General features: G+C 48.3%; 1 protein-coding gene and 1 pseudogene across 1 annotated transcript; both read right to left on the reverse strand.

The window, feature by feature from the left end:
- Nucleotides 1–7,732: 7,732 nt before the first annotated feature.
- LOC119288581 lies at nucleotides 7,733–9,347 on the reverse strand (annotated as a pseudogene).
- A 2,241-nt stretch (nucleotides 9,348–11,588) lies between these two features.
- Nucleotides 11,589–15,509, reverse strand: LOC119283374. The gene is made up of 10 exons (XM_037562945.1): nucleotides 15,412–15,509; nucleotides 14,575–14,809; nucleotides 14,381–14,488; nucleotides 14,124–14,293; nucleotides 13,789–13,922; nucleotides 13,473–13,647; nucleotides 12,707–13,259; nucleotides 12,467–12,579; nucleotides 12,115–12,358; nucleotides 11,589–12,005 (listed from the first exon to the last, which is right to left on the reverse strand). The coding sequence occupies exons 1-10, from the start codon at nucleotides 15,507–15,509 to the stop codon at nucleotides 11,778–11,780; spliced, it is 2,058 nt and encodes a 685-aa protein (XP_037418842.1). The 3' UTR covers nucleotides 11,589–11,777.
- Between the last annotated feature and the right edge of the window lie 8,831 nt (nucleotides 15,510–24,340).

Here is a 24,340-nt window from a genome sequence, read left to right on the forward strand (position 1 = left end):
GCCATGTTGTGTCGGCTCCACTTGCCATGTGAATGCCGTATGAAAAAATGCAGCATGGTAGAAAAAATGCAGGTGGCATGATGTGGCAAATCCAGTTGCCATGTGTACTGAACTGTATTTGCCATGTGACAGTAACTACAGTTGCCATGTTGAAATAACTTCAGTTGCCACGTGCTTGCCCAAATGTCAAACGCAGCATGGCAGCAAGAAAAAAACGTAGGTGACATGGTGCATCAAATCCAGTTGCCATGTCGTCACATGGCAGTTGCCGTCACAAGTGAGGACCCCCAAAGAATGTGATTGGGACAAAAGTCAAACTACAAACATGTATACAAGAAAATCGTAAGTGCGTGATGAGTGTACCTTGCACAATTGGCTCTGCGAACTTGACAGTCCTCCTGCCCTCGACCATTGGCTGCGCCATCATTGCGGGCATGCCTCCTGGGAAAGCAAAGGCAACTGGTATAGGATCGTGCACCACCGCTTGATCTTGACTGACGCCGAGGCTGAAGCTCGGTGGGATAAAGGCCATTGGGTGCCTCTCATTCCTACTGGCCGGACCACGAACGACTTTCGGGGCAGAATCCAAGGGTGAAAGATCGACAAGCATATCTGAATCGGCCGCTACAAAATGATCGGCCTTATTTGCAGGGCGGGGCGTGTTGTCAGCGGTCTCAGCCGCAGCTTTCATGACAATCTTCTTGTTTGGACTGTAGGGGACACCGACATTGACTGGGAGCCTGGAAGTGCGCAGATTTATGCTGGGGATTTCCGCTGCGGGTGAAGGCGCAGTCTGCTCCGGGCGTTCCTCTGCGTCACTCGTGCCCGGCTTGACACCTGCATCAGTTGTGCTCCGGTCTGGCGGTTTCTCCATCACATTGATTTTTGCAGGTGGCGGGAACAGTGTGGACGCAGGAACATAACCAGATTCGTCTCTCCTGCTCCTAGCTACAGCCGGAGCGTTGGGTGTGTCTGTTGATTGCTTGCGGGGGCTACGACGCCTAGGTGGAAGACCAGCACGCGGAACGGTCGCCTTAGCAGTATCTCCACCGACAGGAGCTGGAGCTGTTGTGCCAGGATTCTCATCTGCAGATGGCATATCCTTGTGAAGTGCCACCTCAGCCGCTTCTGTCATGGACACAGGTGAGACACCAGGCACGCGCTTGGAATCAGTGTTAGATGAGCGCGAATCTTCCTTGCCTAGGTTGGTCTCGGGAGCATCCACTTCGACGCTTGCTGATGGGGTGGCATGGCTCACAGCAGCATCCTTCATTGCCAGAAGAGTTGGCAATATTTCAGCTGTCCTGGCGGATACCGACTCGTCACTCCCCGATGTACGGATGCCTGTTATTCTAGCCTGCACATCTGCAGCCGGCGGAGATGATCGACCACTTGCATCAGAGTTAGTGGGAGCAGTTGACGGTGCAGCAGCAGTATTGTCGCCTGGCGCCTCATGTACATCTGAGTTGCCACCTGTTGACAACTTTGAATGCAGGCGTTCGAGTGGGTCTCTACTGATATGCTTGGCCCCACGCGTAGTAGTCTTCTTCACCCTGCAAAGGAAAAAAAGCACGTGAAAAATGGTATGAAAAAATGGACAAAAAAATATGTTTGCAATGATAGAAGCATTAAAAACTAAAAAACAAGTGGAAAAAGCTGGTAGTTGCCATGTAAGGGGGTCATGAGTTTGCCATGTGCCATAGTTAGCAGTTGCCATACAGCAGCAGTTATCAAAGTTAGGCAAATTGAAAGGAATGATAGAAAATGTCTAATCTGTGAGGAATGCAATTTCAAAATTAGGTGGGGGATGAACTCTCAGAAGAAAATGGTAAAAAAAAAGATGACAATTGCCATTAGGTACAGAAATAGTTGCCATTTGGCCTAGATGCCAGTTGCCATGTAAAGATAATAGGAGTTGCCATACATTTAAAAAATGAAGGAAGAAATCATTTGGAAAAACAGCAGTTGCCTCGTGGGGGATGAAACAGAAGAACATGTGACAAAGCAGACCAGTTGCATTGAAAAATCAAGAAAAAAACCGCTATCTCAAATGAAAAGCACATGGAGAAACCTACTTCTTGACTGCCTTCCTCAGGTCAGGCAACACGACAGGATCCCCGGTGTTGGTCGTCGTCGTACGAGCAGAAGACCTGGTGGAAGGGATGTCACCGGCAATGGGGGCACCTTTGTTCAAGCGAGCAGAAACACGGGTTGGCGTTGGCGCCTGTTTTTTCATAGCTGCTCGTCCACCAGCGGTCGGCTCACTGCACGCAACAGATGGAAGGAAAAAAGAAGGTGGCAATTGTCAGACAACAAACTAATTGCCGCGCTTGACAAAAAACAAGTGCAAAAGAAATGGATGAGATTGTTCCAAAGAAAAGATACACAACAGAAAACTAAATTTGAGAGTCAAACCTCTTCCTGGCAGCTACGGGGTCGATCCTAGACCTCTTGCCAGCAGAACCCTGCCCAACATCCTCTGGAGCCCTCCCCCTCCTTGATGGCAAAACCCCCTCGCCTCTCGCAGCCGTATGTTCTTTCACTTTCTCCGGTGGGTGGGCACCTGTTGCATCCTTGCCCTTGTTGCCGCATGTGCGAACTTCAGCGTGTTCATCGTCATCCGTGTCATCGTCGTCGTCCTTGCTGAGGCCAGCGTCTCCATCCACATCATCTTGTGTGTCACCGGGCTCTTGGGAGCTGTTGTAGTCATACCGGCCACGGCAACCGGTTGGCCGATGTGTACGTTCTGGGACAAATGAAGTGAACTGCCTCGCAACCGCGTCGCTGTCAGAGGCACTGAGGGACGTCCACCCCTCAACCAACTTCCCGAGCAGGCCGGTCATTCCGGATGCAAACTGCCCAATTAGATGCTCCACTGGTGCCCTCACCTGTGCACGAAAACAAGAAGCATCAACAAAAACAACACCCGTACTGCATTCGCTTTCGCGACATCAACATGTAATCCACGGCAAACCGTAGATGTGGACATTTTGATTACCTCAGAAGGGCAAGACGGAGCTGAGTGCACGTCCATCCACTTTTCAAATTTTTGAGGCCCCCCAAACACGCCGTAGTCTATAGCATGCTTGGCCATCAGCTATGAAAAAAACAAAAAAAGAAATTGTAAGCATGCCTTATAAACCACGGACGGTTGCGTCATGTCAAATTTGTAAGCATGCCGTGTGAAAAAGACATAAACAAAAACTAAACCTGTAGTTTTCCATATGTGCCATCAGTTGCCCTGTCTGCGGCAAGCACAGCCTTGACAGCGCTGATGGTCCACGTAGAAACAACAAACTTGTGAGTAGGTGGCGGGCCTCCTATCCCGGTGAAATCCACGATGGACAGATCAAGAGAGTCGACATACATGAGCTGATTTAAAACAATTTTGCAAAGAAAAGAAAATATCAGTTGCCATCGTGGTTAATTTGTAGTTCAGAAAAAAAGAGAGCAGGATAATGTATGATCCAACGATAATATGTATGTGTTAGTTGCCATCAAAGTGTGATGGCAGTTGTCATCCTACTGTGATAGCAGTTGCCATGCTAATATGAAGGTAGTTGCCACATTGTCAGTATGACAGTTGCCACGTTGTCATTATGGCAGTTGCCACATTGTCACTATGGCAGTTGCTATCTTGTTATGACCAGATTGTCATGCATGAAATAAAAGTACGTTATAAACAAAGAGTTCACACAGAGATCTGGTGAAAATAAATACCATTAAGTGCAGACGACAACCCTTCTGGTACATCTTGTTTTTGAAAGCATCGTGAAGAAAGTCGGCAATAAACTTACACCAGTTCATACTCTTCACGTTTTTCAGATTCGCCTGCGCCACACAAAATTTCAGGGCAAAAGAGTTTGCCGCATCAGAAATCAAAACGGAAGAAACGCAACGAAAACACTGGCACTAGCAAGCATGGATCATTCACCAGGATGGGGAAACATTTGTTGCTTGGGCGAAGAGAAGTGGTCGGTGCGAAAACAGCTGAGATGAGGTACATGAGTAGCTTCATCTTGAAAACTTCTCCGTGCGTCGTCATGTCCTGCAGAGAATCTGCCAGTACAGACGTGTTCGGCATTGCCTCCAACCCAGGAAACAAACGGGCGAACAGCTCTTCCTCGATCTCATTATTAACCTCGTACGGGACTTTGATATGTCCCCGAGGCACACCCAAAGTGCAGAACACGGATTCCTCATTCAATGGAAGTCTTCCCCGTCCCGGGATCACGAATTCCCTGGAGGCGGGATCGTATATCTCACCAAGCCAGTCGCATACCGGGTTGACAAGGTTCGTACACCGGACATCCATCAGAACCTGCATACCCATCTCAGCAGCAGCTCCCTTTTGATCGTCAGTGAATTTGTCAATCAACACGGTCAGACGTTCCTGGGAGGCTCTGTTGCGAATACGTTTCTTCTTCTGCAAAAAACAAACACAAAAGTGTTGAGCTGTTGCCATGTTTTTGCAATGTTATGAAAATTTAGTTCATGATGGATGACTATAAAAAAGATCTAGCTGCCAACAAATAACATAAATCAGGAGGAGGGGGGCGGGTGTGCAGACAGTTACCTCATCGCCCTCTTTTCTCCGTCCAGTTGCCTGATTACGTTGAGGTGGATCCATGAAATCGTCATCATCACTTTGATGATCGCCACGAGCCATTCTGCTGATGTAGGAACAGACCAAATTGTTAATGGCGAAAATGTAAAATGCAATGGGTAAGCAGTTGCCACCTAACAGAAAAATATTAACTATTTGAATGCAAATGTGGTTGCCATACTATGCAGCCAGTTTGCCACACTGTCATATCTGTATTGTGGCAACAGACATTGTGTTCACATACTGTATTGCAACATGATTATACAAAATCCAAAGTGGCAAACACGCCAACTCAATGTGCACATTAGTTCCGTCCAGTGCTACCGATTGTGGCAACTATCAAAGTTTGGAAACTGTCGCAAATAATTCAGAAAAAAAACAAGTCTCACAAATGAAAAAGAATGTTTGAGGTTACTATTATGTAAATTCAGTAAAAAATCAGTTTGCCTCGTTCAAGAGCGTGTATGTGGCAACTATCTCATTCATTCAGTAAAATTTAGTTGCCCCCCTTGTGTGTGAGCTTGAACACATTTGTGGCAACTATGACAGTCAGTTTCAGAAAATATGTTGCCGCAGAAGAGAACACATTTGTGGCAACTGCCACATTTGTTCATGTAGTTTAGTTGCCACACACCTGTTCACGTTCGGTCATACTGCCATAGTTGCCACATTCAGAAAGCATATTTTTTCTGGTTACTTATCGTACAAGTTCAACAGAATTAAAATTTGCCACATGGGAAGAGCATGCATGTGGCAACTGCCACAGGAGTTCAATGAAATTAGTTGCCACCTCGTTTTGGGGTGGCAACTATGACAGTCATTTTCGGAAATCTGTTGCCACATGGGAGAACACGTTTGTGGCAACTACCACGTTTCTTCAGGTAGTTTAGTTGCCGCACATTTGTTCACGTTCAATCATACTACCAATTTCGCCACAGTCTGCAGTTTCAACCCCAAAACTAGACTAGGTCTAGGTTTCAATGGCAACTACTTCAACCTCAAAATCACCCTTACAATTCTCGCGCGAAATGGCTGCAACCCCAAATTTCGAACCAATCCGCACCAAAACAACCCGGCGGACAACTCTCAAAATCCAAATGCAAGACTAATGCGTTGCCTACGAGCAGGCATAGCCTCACCGACGATGCCGCCGCAGCGGCGGCGACGAAACTGCCCACTCCCACGAAGCAACGGCAGGCACACAACTATGGCGCACCGCCGCAGCGGCGGGAATGCCGGCGCACCGCCGAATCGCCGGAATTTCTAGGAATGGATCTAGAAATCGAACAGGAAGGAAAGAGGGGAACAAAATCAGGGAGGGTATGCGATAGATGAAGCGAGCATTACCTTCGACCCGCACGCGTTCCGGCGACGCCGCTCCGCTCCGACGAGCACCACCAACGCCCGCGAACACCGTCGACTGTCCCGCCTCCGCCGTCGCCTTCTCCCCTCGCCTTCTCCTCCAGTGGACTGTAATGCGAGTGGGTTGTGCCAGTAAATGCGACGCGGGGGAGAGTGAATGGAACCGTGAGGGAGAGGGTGGAGGGGTGTGCGACGTGTTTGACGTCAACTGCGGTCGGACCGTGACGTGCGGGCGCATGGCAGTTCCACCGCACGCCTCTCAGTGGCAACCGCTGACCGCGGGATGACAACTACCGTGCGGGCGAACCCACTCGCACACCGCACACTAGAATCGTCCAACGTGGCGCCGAAAACCAGCCCTTTTGCTCCAAGATTCGTGCAAAACGAAACCAACGGCGATGCTTGCGTGTGGACGGAGTGGTGAACGCCCACACGTGTGGGCGTTAACATTTTCGTTTTTTTAATTGTATTTGTTCAGGCTAGTACGTTCGAGAGGCTGAGCCACCCCACACGCTTGAAACTGCAGAATGTTCCATCCTGACATGATTGTTCACTTTGGTTTTGGGGCCTGAATGATTACACAATGATTTCATCCCTGCACAAAACAACATTCGACTATGTGTTCACGGAATCATGGCGTGGGCTTAAACTGCAAATCATTGTGCTAGTGTGAAGCGCAAATAAAGCTACACACGTGTATATATGCATATGAAGCGGTTGCACGAGACCCGGGGACCTACGGTCAGTGTTCTCTTCAACTTGTTCGTTGCTCGCCCTTGTCGGCTGTATGAACACGGACGAGAGAGAGGATTTTCAACCATGCACGAGACCTCCCGTATATGCATGCGCATTATTTTGTTTTGTTATGTGGGCCCACTGATATCATAAGGCTGCACGTTGGAGACCGTCCTCGAGTACATCGAGGGCAGCAACACGTCCAGGCTGGAGTACCCCGCTCCCCCGTCCTTCTCCCGCCGATGTGGGAGCTCGTGGACGCGGAGGCGCATGGACCCGGGGGCGTCCTCCTCCTCGTCCGGCCGCTCGACCGGCTCTCCATGCCTCCGCCCCGTCAAGCCGGAGCCCTAGGACACGTCGGTCAGCCACCGCACCCGCAGCTCCAGCGTCCGCATCGCCGACTCCTCCCCCACCTCTGGCCGCCTCGTCCTCGTGAGCCTGCCCGCCCCGCGGAGTACGAGGCCATAGTCTGGCGCGGCTTCTCCGACGAGGAGGCCCTAAAGTGGGCGCGGGGCGACTACCTCCGCAACGAGATGGTCCGGCAGCGCCGAGCCCTGAAGGAGATAGCCGCCCGCAAGCGTGGGCACGAGGACGAGCACGGCGTGGTGATCCTCGACAGCGACAAGGATGAGGATGCCCACGTGGACTGTCCAACCCGCTGCGCCAACCTGGGGAGGGGTGCAGCAGGGACGGCGGCCGCGGAGGAGGCGACGACGGCGGCGGCGGCGGCGGCGACTACACACAATTCTACATGCTCTTCGGCATGTAGAGCTTCAAGGGCGTCAGACGGCAAGGAGCAGCGAGGACGACGGCGGACCTAATAGCGTTTTTTTTGTAAAATGTTTTAAATATGTATGAACTTATTAAAGTTTGGATGAATTTGCGCCTAGTTTGTGATTTTTAAATAAATCATGGTCCCGTGACTGAAAAGCATTATGGCCCCAACACGTGATTTTCGCCGATACGTCTCCATGGTGCGATTTTTAGCGCCTCCTAACGGCTGAAGATGCTCTTACAAAACAGTGTGTAGATACGGTATGGGCGTGTTGATGCTGCTGCATGTGCGCTCCAGTGACCAGTCCACTCCATCACGTGCACCCATAGGCATCGAAGTATGCATTAATCGACCACTCTACTTGTTTAATGGTGTGGTGCACTGCAGCCACGCGATGGCATCGTGGAAGCAGCATTGGAACCTCCGCATGGCATCCGATGGCAGGGAGATGCCCACCTCAATGCCGCCGCTGCTCCGGCGGCTCTCCGCCACCGCCATGGCGCCAGTCCTCGCCACGGATACGATCTCCACTTTGGCCGGCTGCCCAAACCCAAAGTCGACGCCGTAGACCCGGAACCTGGGCGACCCTGCCACGGCCAGCACGCCGTCGCCGGATAATATGGCCTCCCTTACCCGCTCCCACCACAGCTCCGGTGACCGAATGCTGCCGACGCGCACCGCCTGCTCGATCGCCGCAGCCACCGCCGTGCACGCGGTGAAGAGGCCAACCGCGCCGGCCGTGGCGAGCCGGTCCTTGGGCGCGGCGTTCAGGGCGGCGCCGACGCAGTTGCCGAGGTACTCGTCTGGAATGGGATCAGGCTCCATCCGCGAGCGGTGGTCGACGGGGAAGATGAAGTAGATCGAGTCGCCGCCGCCGCCGTTACTTGCTGCGTCGTCGTGTTTAGCGCGCTGGTGGCATGACCAGATGAAGCCGAAGGTGGCAACCAGTGAGGAGCATCGCGGCGGCGCGCCCCCCTTCCCAGCCGCGGCGAGCCGCACGACGTCCTTGATGCGCTGTATGTTTTCCATGGACAGAGTGAAGGTGGTGGAGGAGCTTATCGCCGGCCATCTTGACGTCATTCTTCTTCTCGGTGCTCGCCATGGCTCTAATGAAGGCGTCGCAAAGACCGCTTGGGTCCTTGACGAGAGTTCTGTCGATGACTGGGGGCGCCGGCGCGACGGCGCCGGAGCTGGCCGCCGCCCAGGTGTGGAGGAAACGCGTGGAGCACGCCCCGTCGCAGGCGGCGTGATGCAGGGCCATGCCGACGGAGAGGCCGCGGCCGCCGCGCAGCACGGTGGCTTGCAGGGCGAGCACCGCGCCGCCGTCCGGGAGAGGCGGCACGAGCTGTGCGATCTTGGCGACCTCCCTCGGCCCGTCCAGGGCCAGCTCGTCGACGTCGAGGTCGTACATGGCGAGGGTGAAGGTGACGCCGTCGCCGGGCTGGTAGTGGAGCTCGTGGCGGTCGGTGGTGCCGGGCCTGAGGCGCAGGCGGCCGGCGAGCGGGTAGAAGGCGCGGAGGGCTTGGGAGAGTGAGGTCTTGAGGTTGGAGAGGATGGTGGCGGCGCCGGGGCCGGGGACGAGGTGGTAGAAAAAGACGCGCTCCACCGGCGGGAAGTTGAGCCAAAAGACATCGAAGAAGGTGAGCGGGAGGGAGGTCTCCGGCACCGGAGGGATCGGCCAGGGCGCTACGACGGCGCTCTCCAGTACCCTGAGCTTCGGAGAAGCTTCTTGCTGTGGTGCTGGCGCCATTGCTGGATCCGTGGGTGCTTAAGCTTGCGCGTCGCGCCTGGATTTCAAGTTTTCCAGCGGCCGGGCCCACGCGATCCGTGGGTGCTTAAGCTTACTGGTAAACTAATATAAGAGTGTTTAGAATACTAAAATAGTAATCTAAACGCTCTTATATTAATTTACAGAGGGAGTATAAGCCATGTCACTAGGGTTGTATGGGCAACGGGAGGGGTGGTGACGGGGAGCTCAGACGTGCCCGCTCTTCGGTGGGGCGGGGTAGTGGCGTTCACGGTGACACCCGAGGATGGGGCGCTCTTTTTAAAGACGTTGTTGTGGTTCTTTTCTCTGTGCCTGGTCTTCCGAGTGAAGACCTTTGTTCGGTATGGACTCGGCTATGGCCACGCTCTGCGCCGTTCTCCTTCTTAGAGGAGTTGTCGTGAAGCTTAGGTGTGCTAGGTCATAGTGTGGGGGTGCTTAGTGCTTCCGGTCCCCGTAGCTAGTAGCACAGTCGTGTGTGTTATGCATGTGTCGGCTATCTCAGGTTCGACTTGTAAGGGGGATACCTCACCACCTTGTATCATTCGCCCGTGTACTTTTTCGGTAGTTCGGTTGTTGCTTTATATATAAAACGGGGGCGAAAACCTGTTTCAAGAAAAAAGCAAAACAAAAACTGATGTGCAACATATAAGCCTGACTTGTTTCCCGGGGGGGAGGATATGTCGGCCATGCCTAGCGTTGGACCACCACCGCGTCCCCCGTCGATCATCACCACACATTCCCGGCAATCGCGTCACACAGCCCCACGACAACAATGAAATGTGCGACCACCACCACCATGGCCCTGGCCACCATAGCCACACCGTCCCGAGCCCAGCTTGCCTCTGTCCAAACAGCATGTGTGAAAAAAAGGCAGGAATCACCGGGATCCACTACCGCCGCAGCACTGAGAGCCGAGCCATGACGGGAGGATTTCTGGAACGTGGGGAATGGGAGAGTGAGGAAGAGATAGCAGCAAGGGGGGAAACTAGATGAGATCGTTCGCCGGGAGATGTGAAAATGCGAACGAATAAGTAAAGCTGGCGCAGCTTCAAGATTGTGCAAAAATCCGTGCGACCAAATCCAACGATACGGGAGGTGTTTGCTTGGAGCTGCGAAAATACGAACAGACGCTAATAACATTACGATTTTTCTTTTGAACCCCTCTTTAGTCACTTTATTTATTTAGTGGACAAATACACGATTACACAACATCGATCAAATTTGCTATTCCTTGGCAACTAAAGTCTTTTTACGATTCAGTCGTCAATTTGGCCAACATCTATGATTGAGACGAAGTGATGCGGCTAGCCGTCACGTCCTCGGAGAGGCCTTACCAAGGAGATATAGTATGTTCGAAGGTTCGGATGATGGTTGGGGCAGGAAGGGGGAAGCTACGGGGTCATCGATACCAAAATTAATTCTCAGGGTTTAGAGGGAAGCCCATTACGACGATGGCACAAGGAAGGTGGTAGCATGGGTGGGGCGAGATGCCACGCGGCAGTGTCCATCGATTGCAGTGGCAGTTAGGACGATGTTAGGTGGCGGCGACACAATTATGCCACCTCGGACTAGGTGGGTCGGGGCTTCGGGAGGAGAAAGAATAGGGTCACTATCGGGAGGAGGAAGAAGAGAGTGGCCGTTAGATTCCAATCCAGTGGTCACGTGAAATGGACCCAAAGTTACAATTTTTTTTAGAGAAACATTTCAATCCAGTGATCACGTGAAATGGACCCAAGGTTAATTTTTTTTCCAGAGAAACAACTCTTGCCACGGTAATCCACGGATGTCTACTCCCGTAAATTCAACAATAACTATATTCAAAAAATCTGAAATTTGTTTTGCATCCAAGATGTTTGAGTGCCCTAGGAGCAAGCATGTAAATTTGTTTGCATCCAACATGTTTGAGCCATTTTTGTAGAAGTTCTTCGAGTGCCATTTGTTCATTAGATTTCGCACAATTCAGCATCCTGGATGCCATTTTTAATTAATTTATTTTGAATCATTTGACTTTTTCTATCCAATTTTAATTTATTTATTTTGAATCGTTTGACTTTTTTTAAAATACTGTGTGTCTTAGATGAGCCCGGGCTCCAAAACGCCGCCCGCCTATCCCTGCACGTGTCTTAGGGCCAATTCTTTTAGTCGATTCTCATAAAATCTCGAGAATGGGGTCTTTCCTAAGCTTCTCCTAGAATCTTGGACTCATCAATTTTTTACAATCCGAGCTAGTTAGGCTATAAATAACTAGGATTGTGAAAAAAAATATGGGTTCAAGATTCTAAAGGAAGCTGGGTGAAGGGTCAATTCTCAAGATTCTAGAAGAATCAGCGAAAAAAACTGGGCCTTAATAAAGTATGTAATTTTGTTTCAGAACCTGATTACGTATATCTTTTTTATTCATACACAAGAACATCCCACGAAACGTGTTCATGGCACAACGTTTCAGTGTGAAGCACAAAGCAAGCCACCAGCGTGTACATACATAGCAAGATTACCTACACGAGACCATGGATTTTCAGCCGGCGTTCTCTTCAACCTGTCCGCAGCTCGCCCTTGTCCACCGTATGGACCGGGACGGCGGGTATGGACTCCCACCACTCCCTCCAGCGCCGGCCGCCCCGGGGGTCCGACACCGCCTTCGCCACCCTCGTGTTCGCCGCGAAGCAGCACACCGTCAGCCCCATCAGGACGTACTTGAAAGGGACCACGGCCAGCGCCACCGCGAGGCCCGTCAGCATCCAGATCACCGTCTCCGTGTGCTGCAGACAGAAGAACAGGATTGTCCAAAAACCACATATGTGACAGACGGCACCCCAATAGTGCACAAAGGATGATCAGTGATCACAAATAGTGTGCGATCATATATACCTTCGGTGAGCGGGCTAGAACAATGGACCATAGCCTGAGGATCACGACGTTCGCCGTCTTCACGTACTCGTGCACCTTCTTCATGCTGTGCTGCGCCTCCACTATGCTCTCCATCGTCGTCTTGTCCGAGGACTTGTCGATGATCACCTCCGAGCATATCTCGCCTAACTTCCTCTCCTTGGCCCAGACCATCGCGCCCACCACCAGTATCAAGGATGCTGCCAGTGCATAACCGACCCACTCGCTGCAATAGAGAAGATGAAACTTGGACATTATATTCCCCGTACCATTTCAGACTCATGTACACGCAAATATATGACCGGTGTAAGTGATATGATGATGTTTATCTTACTTGTATATGGTCAGCAAAGTTACAACAAGGACACCGCCGGTGACTTGCGGTCTATCCCACGAGATTATCTCTTGGATCACCGGACCCAATTTGCTGATGGGACTTACCAACCCCTATACAAACAAAAGAACGAACAGAGATATTCAGTTCAATGCTGGTTTAGTAGTACGAGAATTCAAGAAACAACTGGAACTGAAAGAAGAGGTACGTAGGAGGAATTTTTTTTGCTTTTAATCATACCACTAATACAAGAAGGCTATCAGTGAGACCTTCCTCCTTCATCCCCTCAATAGGAGCATTAGCAACTGTAACTTCCCTCGCCTCACCTCTTACTTTATCAATGGTGTTCCCCAGAGAGGTCAAAGGCTGTTCATGGGTACTCGAGTCCCTGTCATGCTCTTTTGCCATCTCCGCACTTAGCGCAATTGGATCCGACTTACTCAAACTCTTGAACACATATGATGCACTGAACGGGATTATGGTCGACGTCTCTTTCAGGTGGTTTGCTAATTGCTCGAGCACAAAATCACCTTTTGGAAGGTCGTCATAAAGCGAGAATATTAGGAAGCTAGAAGGTGGTGGCGGTGACATTCTTAGCATCTCCCTTGCAGCATGGAGCCTTATCACTCCCAATATGATTCTTGAATGTACCTCCCATTTGTGGATAGGGGATTCTATCTTGTATGCCGGTATGAAACGGTGGAGAAAGATTACTTCTTTTATCATGGTAAGCCACAGATCGCGACGTGTAGAGCTGGTCATCTCCGGAAACTCCAGAAGCAGAGGTTCCGGTCTGCATAGATGAATTAACGGTTACTATGCAACCGAAAAAAAATATTTGCTAGCATTCTGTGAGTGAATGATGATGATGATAGTAGTAGTAATAGTAGTAGTAGTAATAATAATAATAATAATAATAATAATAATAATAATAATAATAATAAATGTTCAATATAAGACCTTCTGGTTGCCACCAAGAGGATAAGGCTAAGATAGATGAACTCACAGTGATTCAAATTCAATGGCTTTGTCGAACAATGGTGCACCAAAAGGACCTGTTGAAGCTGGTTTAACTTGTTGATTCATTCCAGTATCTGAAAGCTCGACCTTGAAAGCAGGCCCATATGAAATTATGCCGGAAGTCTCAAAATACAGGGCCTTGTTTGTCAGAATCAACCTGCCTACATAGTCCATCAGAAATTAGCAGCCAGACGTTCCATACTTCATATGTACAAATGCCAAAATGATCTATATACTAAATTACCAATTTACTACGTTAGGATAAAGAAACCAGAAGAACAAATAAAGATTGGATTGATTACCAGGCCAGCTGCCGGTCCCAATGTGCCGAACCACCCTTTGTGTTCCTGCTGTACCCTCTGTGTGCAAGATGAATTCATCTTCAGCGAATTCAACTCCTGTTGGAGTTGGCAAGCTTTGCAAAAAGTTGAAGGACCTAAGAGAACAACGAAAATCCCATTTGAGTGCTGGGATATCCAACAGTGAACTTCTTTCTGGAGGACCCAACAGAAAGCTTTCTTGTAACAGAAAATTTCCAACAAAAAGGGCGTGGCAGTAGTGCCTGATGCATTTTTCAACTCATGCTTGATAAAGGGAGAATATTATCTGACCGTGGGAGTTGTGAGTTGTGACATACTTATCCATTTCCTTCAGGAATTTGTCATAAGCAGGATAGTGTAGCCTGTTAGCTGTGGTAGCGGTGAGGGCTTCAAAAGTGAATCGCGCATTGACAACGTCACAAGCCAAAGGAAATACAGATCCAAACCACACGTATGCATCTTCTCCGACTGTCGGATCTTCATTCACCTATGGGATTGTTAATCAATCAATGCTCAGAGCAAGTTACACATCAGTATACCGAAAATAAGTCGTGTCTTTGGCATGCACACTTACAAGAAGGGGCATCATATCCGAATAGAACAGCGACGTGTCATCACCCATCACAGCCTCATTTGCTCCAAGTGGTTCCTTCCGATCTTCTCTCTCTTTTGCTATGCTCTCCTGTAATATTTAGCGGGTCGAGTCAGTTCAGAATGGAAGCATTATCATTTGTCATATATAGTACACACATATCTAGAGTCACTGACCATGGTAATTTGTTGATCCGAAGAAGTGGGCGTCTCCCAGGCTAGCATCATATCAAACGTGAACCGACCAAGGGATCCCTCATGAAGCGTGTCTCCTAGATCAGGAGATGTTAGAGATTGCAGAGCCTGAAGGCTGCAGTACTCAACTAGTCTTCTTGAGTAGTTGTCCAATGCGGCATTCTTCAGGCCCGACTCGAAGTCCGCGACTAGATCGTCGACGCTCTTGTGCAGCGTCCTGTATGTCATGGACATGTTAGTTACTTGATTTCATCTCTAACCAAAAGAATTCTTAGTGTAGCAAAACTGAACCATATCTTCAGTCTCAGTTTAAACTGAACGCGAAAACAGGGGCATAAGAGGCAGCAACACGTTTTTTTCCGTACGACTGTATCTGAATCTGATGAACATGAATGCACAAAACACTAGCGACAATTAATTCTCAGTGGTTAACCTGAACACTTCCGTCAATATCAACAGTTATGAATTAGAACAGAATCGTCGCAAGAACGCGCCGGGCCACTTCTAGCATATACGGCATCAATTAGGCCGCTGAGGAAAATACAGCAATTTTTGTTCCTTAATTCAGAGTGACCGAAATAACACACCGAGTATTCCAGCACCGTGCTTCATCTGGCCGAGAATGGTGCACCCCGCCTAGGGCTTTGCATCAACGGAAACACACACAGACACACAGATACAGTTGCTCCCAATAAATCGGCAGCGGAACCAACAGAATTAACGGATCGAGAGCAGAGCGATGGCGAGTCGCCGTGAATCGATCAATTAACCAACGGAGATGATAATACAGGATGAGGAGGACGAGGGCGGGGGACGTACAGGGAGCATTGGTGGAGGACGTAGTTGGCGATGGAGGAGAGGTGCTTCCGGCTGCCCGCCTTGCCTCGCGCGCCGCCGTCCCCGGCCGCCGGCGCCATCGCGTCCCGGCCGCTAATCACATGCGTGTCCATGGCTAATCACTTGGTTAATTTGTGCGCGCAGTGAATGTGAGGAGCGAGCGGTCGGTCCGTGCGTGCGGCTGGCTATAGGGTGGCGTGCATGCGCACATGCAGCGCGCCACCGCGGCCCGCTGCCCCTCCACGCGTCGCCCCCTCCCGCCGCCGACGCACGCACGCACTCTCTACATCTTTCTCTTCGCTCAATCGGCTCCCATTCCATGCCTGTTTTTTTCCCGAGAAATTCCCCATGCCTGCTGATCTCATCAATCTCTGCCCGGAATCTCATCATCGACATCTGCTCTCTCGATCCGACATAAAAAAGATAGCGCTCGCCGCCATAAATCACTCGTCGTCGAATTTAAACATATCGGTCTGCAACTTCTCGAACCACGGCCACTTTCTTGACGACCCGGTGTTGAGATCCACCTTCATGATCTTCACCCCGGTCATTATGCTCGCGAGTGCCACTTTTTTCGTCTTGGTCTTGGCTTTGGCAGCCTCGATCTCTAATATCTTGGCTTGTTTCTCCGCCTCCATCTCAAGCTGCTTGGCTTGTATCTCTGCGTCCATCTCAAGCCTCCTTCCTTGGATCTTCATGAAGGCGTTCATTTGCTCTTCTATAAAACGTCGGCGCTCCTCCTCCCCTGAGTCCTTCTTGTTCATCATGCCCTCTATACTTGTGATCAAGGCATTGGATGCCGCATCTCGCTTGTCCTCCTTCTTGGAGTTGGTCTTCCCACGCGGTCGTGCCGGCTCGCCCTCCCCAACCTCCTCCACGGCTTGCTTTCCCCCCACGCGACTTGAGGGCGGCATATTGCGCCTTGAACTTCTCCTCGTCCTTGATGACCCGAAAGCAATGGGAAAGATTGAAGCACTTGCCGTTGTTTTGAACCTTGAATGCCTCCAAAGCTTGAAATGCCTACAAAATATTTTCATGCAAGCATATGGGCAAATGATACGTAAAAGAACACGCAAGCATGAACTTGATGACACAAAAGAGGGCGGATTGCTAGCATACCATGTCTTGCATGCCGATGCCGCTCATGGGGCGGGCCTTGACGCTCTCAAGAGTGGCGCAAAACTTTTTGCAATCTTGTTGGATCACCCCCCATCACCTGAAAATGGACACCCAACCGCGCGTGCTCATAAATTGGTAAGGCCGAAACTTCTTGCGGTCATGAAACTTTCGATGAACACGAATCCAAAAGGTTGAATAATTTTGTTCGGCGCCCGTCTTGGAGTCTTGTCCAATGTCGCGCCAGCACTCGCAAAGAAGCTTGTCCACGGCGGCCGTGTATGCCTTCGTGCGCTTGCTCTTGCGCTTCGGCTTAGGACTGGCAGCTTGGTTGGCGAGCTCGTCCTCGAACAAAGGCTCCACTTCGATGTCGCACTCGTCCTCTTCCTCTAGCCCGTAGTCGTCCGGGAACTCGTGGTCGAGTGGGAAGCCGTCCAGGTCGATGCTGACCTGATCACGCATGAAGGCCGGCTGGTCGGGATCATAGCCAGCGGCCGGCGTGAACGGCCCACGGCCGTCCTGGCTTTGTGTCTCGTCAGGATCGTAGCTAGCGGCCGGCGCAACGCACTCGAAGATGAGGTTCTGCATGTAGTCCTCGTCGACGGCGAACGACATTCCCTTGAACAGGTTGCGGGTGTCCGGGAGCACGCCGGCCGGCGTCTGCCGCGCGCGTTTCCTCACGCCACCGGATGACGAGCCACTAGCCCCCGGGGTGGCGTTGAGGTCAATGGGCGCGGGCACGGGCATGGAAGGCGCGACCACGCTCACGTCAGGCGAGCACTCCCCGGAAAGGCGGGACGCATGCGGGTACACGTGGAAGCCGGACATCGGGTTGCAAGCCGACGCGCGGGGCGAGTCGGGCAACATCATCCGAGGAAACGCCGATGAGCCGGTGCTGGCCGCGGCGACGGCGGCGTTGAGAAGGCTGTGCTGGCTAGGATTTAACCGTAGCATGCAGAGCGCCTCCCTCGTTGCCGCCGCGACACGGGCGTTGGTGACCTCCTGCTACGCGGCGGCGGCGACGGTGGCCTGCGCGGTGGCCTCATACCTCGCGTCTGCGGCGTGCCTCCGGTCCTTCCTCTTGATCGACTCTCTTGCCCGATGTGCGGGCGTCAGCGGCTTCTTTGGCTTGGCCGCGGCAGCAGTCTTGCGCGGGGCACGAGGCTTGCCTTTCCCGGATGGGGTGGTGACGCCGGACGAGGCGAGGAAGGCGAGGCCGCCGGCGGTGTTGAGGTCGATGGCGTCTTCTATAACGGGTGTGGGGCGGGAGCGCGCGGGCGGGAGGGTTTTGAAGGAAAATGGAGGAACTGGTGGTGGCTGCTACCGACCGACGAGGCCGGGAAGAGGAGTAGGCGCACGCATGCAAATCCGGCTTAAAATTAGACCGGAAATGGGTCACCATACGAACGCCAAGCGGATGCGCGTCCTTTTGGGTCGGCGTGCTGGGTCGTCTTTTTTATCCGCGTCGATCCAAACGGACATCAACAAATGAAGTTGGTCGCCCCTTTAGAGTTGCTCTGAAAATCCAAAGCTCACTGTGTTGAACGAGTGGCATGCTTGTTGTTTGAGAAGAACGAGAACAATTCCTATTTAACGCGCTAAGCGCTATATTTGGTTAATTGGCGCACCACCCTAAGCCTAGGTAGAAAACGGGCTGTCCCATGAAAGTTTCTTTTCATCGGTTTGTAGGTTATTTTCCAGCAGAGTTTTTTTTGATGATTTTTGTTTGGTTTTTCATTTTCTTTTTTCGTTTTTCATTTTCTTTTATTTTTTGATTTCTTTTTTATTATTCCATGAATTTTTTCAGAATTCATACTTTTCAAATGCATGAACTTTTTAAAAAATTGTGAATTTTTAAAATTTCCGTGAAATTTTCTCCAAATTCGTGAACCTTTTATTTTTTAGTGAACTTTTTTATCTCGAATATGTGAACCTTTTTCAAATTCTTGAAAGTCTTTGTGAATTTGTGAACTTTTTTCCTCAAATTCAAAAACTATTTATCTCGAACACCTGAGCTTTTTCCATATCCGCAAAATTTTCCAAATTTGATTATTTTCTAGCCTCGATTTTTTCAATTTTTGTGAACTTTTCAAAAATTTGTGATTTTTATAGCCGTGTTTTTTTAAATGTATGAAGCTTTAGCTCGCGATTTTTTTTGTTTTTGCAATGTCATTATTTTTTTCAGATTTCCGCGAACTTTTTCCAAATTTATGAACCTTTTCCAATTTTTATGAACATATTCAAAATCATTAACTTTTCTTCAATTCGGGAAACTTTTTCATTTTGGATGAACCTTTTTCTTTAAAAAAATTGTTCAAATTCGCGAGTTTTTCAATTTTTATTAATCCTTTTTCAGTTTTACATTTTTTTTCAAATAATTTATATGGGGTAAATAACATATGTTAATTGTTGTACTAAAAGAAGGGCCAGATAATACTATTTCCTGAAAGCAGACAACAAAGTGAGATCGGACGACTAGTTATTGTGCCATGATCTAGCTATGGCCGCCTATGTAGGCGTGCGAGTCTTCTTCGTATTTTGGCCTTAGCCTTAACTGGCGTTGAGAGCGCCTAATTAGAGCTCTCAACAAAGAGAGAGGTGTATACACGACGCTTTGTGCGTCAAATTGCAGGCAGAGTGCATGGTTGAGAGTGATGGGCTGGTTTGGGCCATCTGCGTGCTGTAGATGTTAGCTACAGGTGTGCTCATCCGGTTTTCTGGATTTTCCCCTGTAGATTCTGCCATTTGCCTGGGAGTTCAGTCGAGCGTTTTGTTTTTCTACAAAACTACAAACATTTTCAAGCTTCTTTGTCAAACTTTTCCCCAACCATTGAAAATCTCATAAAAAGGCAATGGCGCAAACACAAGGTTTAGGTTTCTTTAGATAGATTTGCCTTTCGGGTTACTAGATAATCGATTCTTTAAGGAGATCTTAGAACAATAGATGCATCAAATTAAAATTTTAATAAATTTTCAATTACTTGGATTTTTTTTAAATACGTGATTTTCAACAATTGCGAGAACACCTTAAAAAATATCTTCATCATGTATTTAATGATATTCACCGTGTATATAAAAATGTCTGTTGTCTATTCGGAAAATGTTCATTGTCTGTTTCCAAAAACATTCATGTTAAAACAATTATACATGTAAAATTAAATGGGGAAAGAGAAAAAGAAAAACAATGAAAGAAAAAAAATCCTGAAATAAAGGACACAAAAAAACAAAAAACAAAAGTGATTGCAAAACCAGTAAATGGGCCAGCCAATGGTGCACAACCTCTGTGTGATTGCCAATCCTATTATATTCAGCAGATAAAAAAGGGTAAATCCTACTGTATTATTATTCTAAAAAAAGTTTAATCCTACTATATGGAAACTACCCATGTTGCCAACTTTTTTTCCACTGTTTTTTCTTTTCTATTTTCTTTGGCTTAGTTTGGGTTTTTTCGGTTTCTTCCTAGTATTTTCTTCTTCTTTTGTTCTCCTTTTCCACTTTTTGTTCCCTATTTTCAAGAAATATAATAAATAAATATTTTTTCAATATATGAATTTTGGTAATATTACACAAAATTTTATTTGAAAAATAAATGTACACTTTTTTAAATATTACGATTCTTTTTGTAAATGCATGAGCAAAATTTCATATTACTTGAATATTTTGAAAAGTTGTTAATCGTGTTCTTTAAAAATGTATGTGTAATTTTAAAAAGTGTTCACCCATAAATTTTTTGTTTGTAGTTTTGAAAAAGTTTCCAAGTCTTCAAGAAAAATCTTCATGTAACCAACATAATATTCACATATCATGTGTTTATGGGAAACTGATTAGAATTAAAAACCCTAAAAAAGGAAGAAAAATCCCTGGAGAACTAGAGGAGCGCTCGGTATGGAAAAAGTATTTTTTGGGGGTGAGGGGGGGGGGGGGTTGCTTACCACATGGGCCATGTGGTGACTCAAGTAGTTAAAGTGAGATTGAAAACTTAAACAAGTGAACTCTAAGCAATTGGTCTTATATTCCTTCAGACGAACAATAGAGGATAACAAAGGTAAACTAAATCGTGTATGCTACAGAACACACAAAAAGATATATGAAACCGAAAATAAATAAATGAGTACCTGAACTAGTTTGTGATGCCACGGTCTTTGACTGTGGCTCACTTGATGTTTGGACTTTATTTCCACAAGATATGAAGATATTGGATGGTATGAACCTGAAGTGGTGGGTGGAGTGCTCCTCATCGTCCATGGAGATGAGTGGAAATCTAGGGCGTGTTTGGTTACCTACATCCCACCCAAACGAGGCCACTAGATGCAAGAAAAGCCCGTCTAATTGTGTACAAGAGGTGTTGGCTCCCATGCGCAAGAAATTTAAAGTACAGAGTCTGGCTTACTAGGAACGTTCCAATCGGCCGTCGCAAAAATGCCATGTTGAGTCTCAACTGCTAAAGGGGAATTGCGTGTGTGGCGCTACAGGGGGAATTGACATGGAAATGGCAGGAGACCCAAATTTATCAACCTAGGATGACGCGAAATAGAGTCTCACTCCATTTTACTCGCTCACCTCTAGCAGTAGGACAAATCCAACCTCAATTCTCCACATCGACAGTGGCAGCAACTTAGATATGCGGAAGAGGCAGTGGCGACGACTTAAATCTCTAACGCCATGACCCGCTCCTTCCCTTCGTATCTGTCTCCAGCATGTGTGGGTAGTCGACTCCAATGGTGGTAAGCAACATACAACCACCCTTCATTGTTAGCTCATTAGGACCCCGATTTCACTAGAGCGAACAATTAAAGCTAGTAGTTCACACAGGAACACTCTAGATTTAGGCATCGGTCATGTTGATCCACAAGAGAGAAGTTCATCGTAATTCAAAGCATATGGTCCATTATGGTCCATTTTTAGCTCGAGATAGGGAGAGGATGTCAAATCCGAACTACATCTACAAAAAGAATGATATAGATGCTGTGAACATGCTTCAAATGCGAAGATCGCCATTTGTTCAGGTTCCTGGACACGTTTAGGAAGAGGGGGTTGCTACAATATAGCATTAAGACCTATGTTTTTTTAGCAAATTTCACACCTCAGTTCAAGAGTAGGTAGCAATGTTCCTTCACCTTTTGGGTCATAACCAAAGGTTTAGGGTGATTCGCAACACATTCCGAAGATCCGATGAGATAATTTCCTAGTATTTCAAGCAAGTCTTGTATACGATTGGGGAACTCGGAGGAGAGATGATCAAGGCACCAACTGGACAAATTCCTTCAAAGATTTGCATGAGCCCTAGATGGTATTCATATATCAAGGTGTGTAGTACTCTTAGTTCAAGCCATGACATACTTGTATTGTTGTGAGCGAGACATAACAGTTTTTTCATGCCATGACATGATTGTATTGGCGCACTATATGATAATCATGTGACTGCTAGATAGCCAAGGTCACATGTTGCAGCATACAGGGGTAGAAAGCATTAAACAAGCTAGAATATGCTCGATGTTGTTGATTTCTATGTGAAGTTCACATACGTGTTAGTTGGTTGGGACGGATCAACCCATGATGCTAACATTATTCCTGAAGGAAATATGCCCTAGAGGCAATAATAAAGTTATGTGATTGACTTGACCCATCCGTTAGCTTAGCACTATGTGTTGGGGAACATAGTAATTTCAAAAAAATTCCTATGCACACGCAAGATCATGTTGATCCATAGCAACGAGAGGGGAGAGTATTGTCCACGTACCCTTGTAGACCGAAAGCGGAAGCGTTAGCACAACGCGGTTGATGTAGTCGTACGTCTTCACGATCCGACCGATCAAGTACCGAACGCACGGCACCTCCGAGTTCAGCACACGTTCAGCCCGATGACGTCCCTCGAACTCCGATCCAGCCGAGTGTTGAGGGAGAGCTTCGTCAGCACGACGGCATGGTGACGATGACGATGTTCTACCGATGCAGGGCTTCGCCTTAGCACCGCTACAATATTATCGAGGTGGACTATGGTGGAGGGGGGCACCGCACACGGCTAAAAGATCAATGATCAATTGTTGTGTCTATGGGGTGCCTCCTGCCCCCGTATATAAAGGAGCAAGGGGGGAGAGGCGGCCGGCCAGGAGAGGGGCGCACCAGGAGGAGTCCTACTCCCACCGGGAGTAGGACTCCCTCCCTTCCTTGTTGGATTAGGAGAAGGGGGGAAGGAGGAGGAGGAGAAGAAGGAAAGGGGGGCGCGCCCCTCCTTGTCCAATTCGGACTAGAGGGGGAGGGGGCACGTGGCCTACCCTGGCCGCCCCTCTCTTCTCCACTAAGGCCCATGTAGGCCCATCGGTAATCCCTGGTACTCCGGTATATATCTGATAACCCCCGGAACCATTCCGGTGTCCGAATATAGTCGTCCAATATATCAATCTCCATGTCTCGACCATTTCGAGACTCCTCGTCATGTCCGTGATCACATCCGGGACTCCGAACTACCTTCGGTACATCAAAACATATAAACTCATAATATAACTCTCATCGAAACTTTAAGCGTGCGGACCCTACGGGTTCGAGAACTATGTAGACATGACCCAGACATGTCTCCGGTCAATAACCAATAGCGGAACCTGGATGCTCATACTGGCTCCCACATATTATACGAAGATCTTTATTGGTCAAACCGCATAACAACATACGGTGTTCCCTTTGTCATCGGTATGTTACTTGCCCGAGATTCGATCGTCGGTATCTCAATACCTAGTTCAATCTCATTACTGGCAAGTCCCTTTACACGTTCCGTAATACATCATCCCGCAGCTAACTCATTAGTTGCAATGCTTGCAAGGCTTTAAGTGATGTTCATTACCGAGTGGGCCCAGAGATACCTCTCCGACAATCGGAGTGACAAATCCTAATCTCGAAATACGCCAACCCAACAAGTACCTTTGGAGACACCTGTAGGGCACCTTTATAATCACCCAGTTACATTGTGACGTTTGGTAGCACACAATGTGTTCCTCCGGTAAACGGGAGTTGCATAATCTCATAGTCATAGGAACATGTATAAGTCATGAAGAAAGCAATAGCAACATACTAAACGATCGAGTGCTAAGCTAACAGAATGGGTCAAGTCAATCACATCATTCTCCTAATGATTTGATCCCATTAATCAAATGACAACTCTTTGTCTATGGCTAGGAAACATAACCTTCTTTGATCAACGAGCTAGTCAAGTAGAGGCATACTAGTGACACTCTGTTTGTCTATGTATTCACACATGTATTATGTTTTCGGTTAATACAATTCTAGCATGAATAATAAACATTTATCATGAAATAAGGAAATAAATAATAACTTTATTATTGCCTCTAGGGCATATTTCCTTCAGTCTCCCACTTGCACTAGAGTCAATAATCTAGATCACATCGCCATGTGATTTAACATCAATAGTTCACATCAACATGTGATTAACACCCATAGTTCACATCGTCATGTGACCAACACCCAAAGGGTTTACTAGAGTCAATAATCTAGTTCACATCGCTATGTGATTAACACCCAAAGAGTACTAAGGTGTGATCATATTTTGTTTATGAGAGAAGTTTAGTCAACGGGTCTGCAATATTCAGATCCATATGTATTTTGCAAATTTCTATGTCAACAATGCTCTGCACGGAGCTACTCTAGCTACTTGCTCCCACTTTCAATATGTATCCAAATTGAGACTTAGAGTCATCTGGATTAGCAGCCCCGTTGATGAGGGAGGCCAAGTTGGCCGACCGCATAGGGCCCCCAAATTTTTGGGGCCCTCGGTCCAGCAAAT

This window comes from Triticum dicoccoides, chromosome 4A (assembly GCF_002162155.2).
Source record: "Triticum dicoccoides isolate Atlit2015 ecotype Zavitan chromosome 4A, WEW_v2.0, whole genome shotgun sequence".
In the NCBI taxonomy this organism is placed as follows: domain Eukaryota; kingdom Viridiplantae; phylum Streptophyta; class Magnoliopsida; order Poales; family Poaceae; genus Triticum; species Triticum dicoccoides.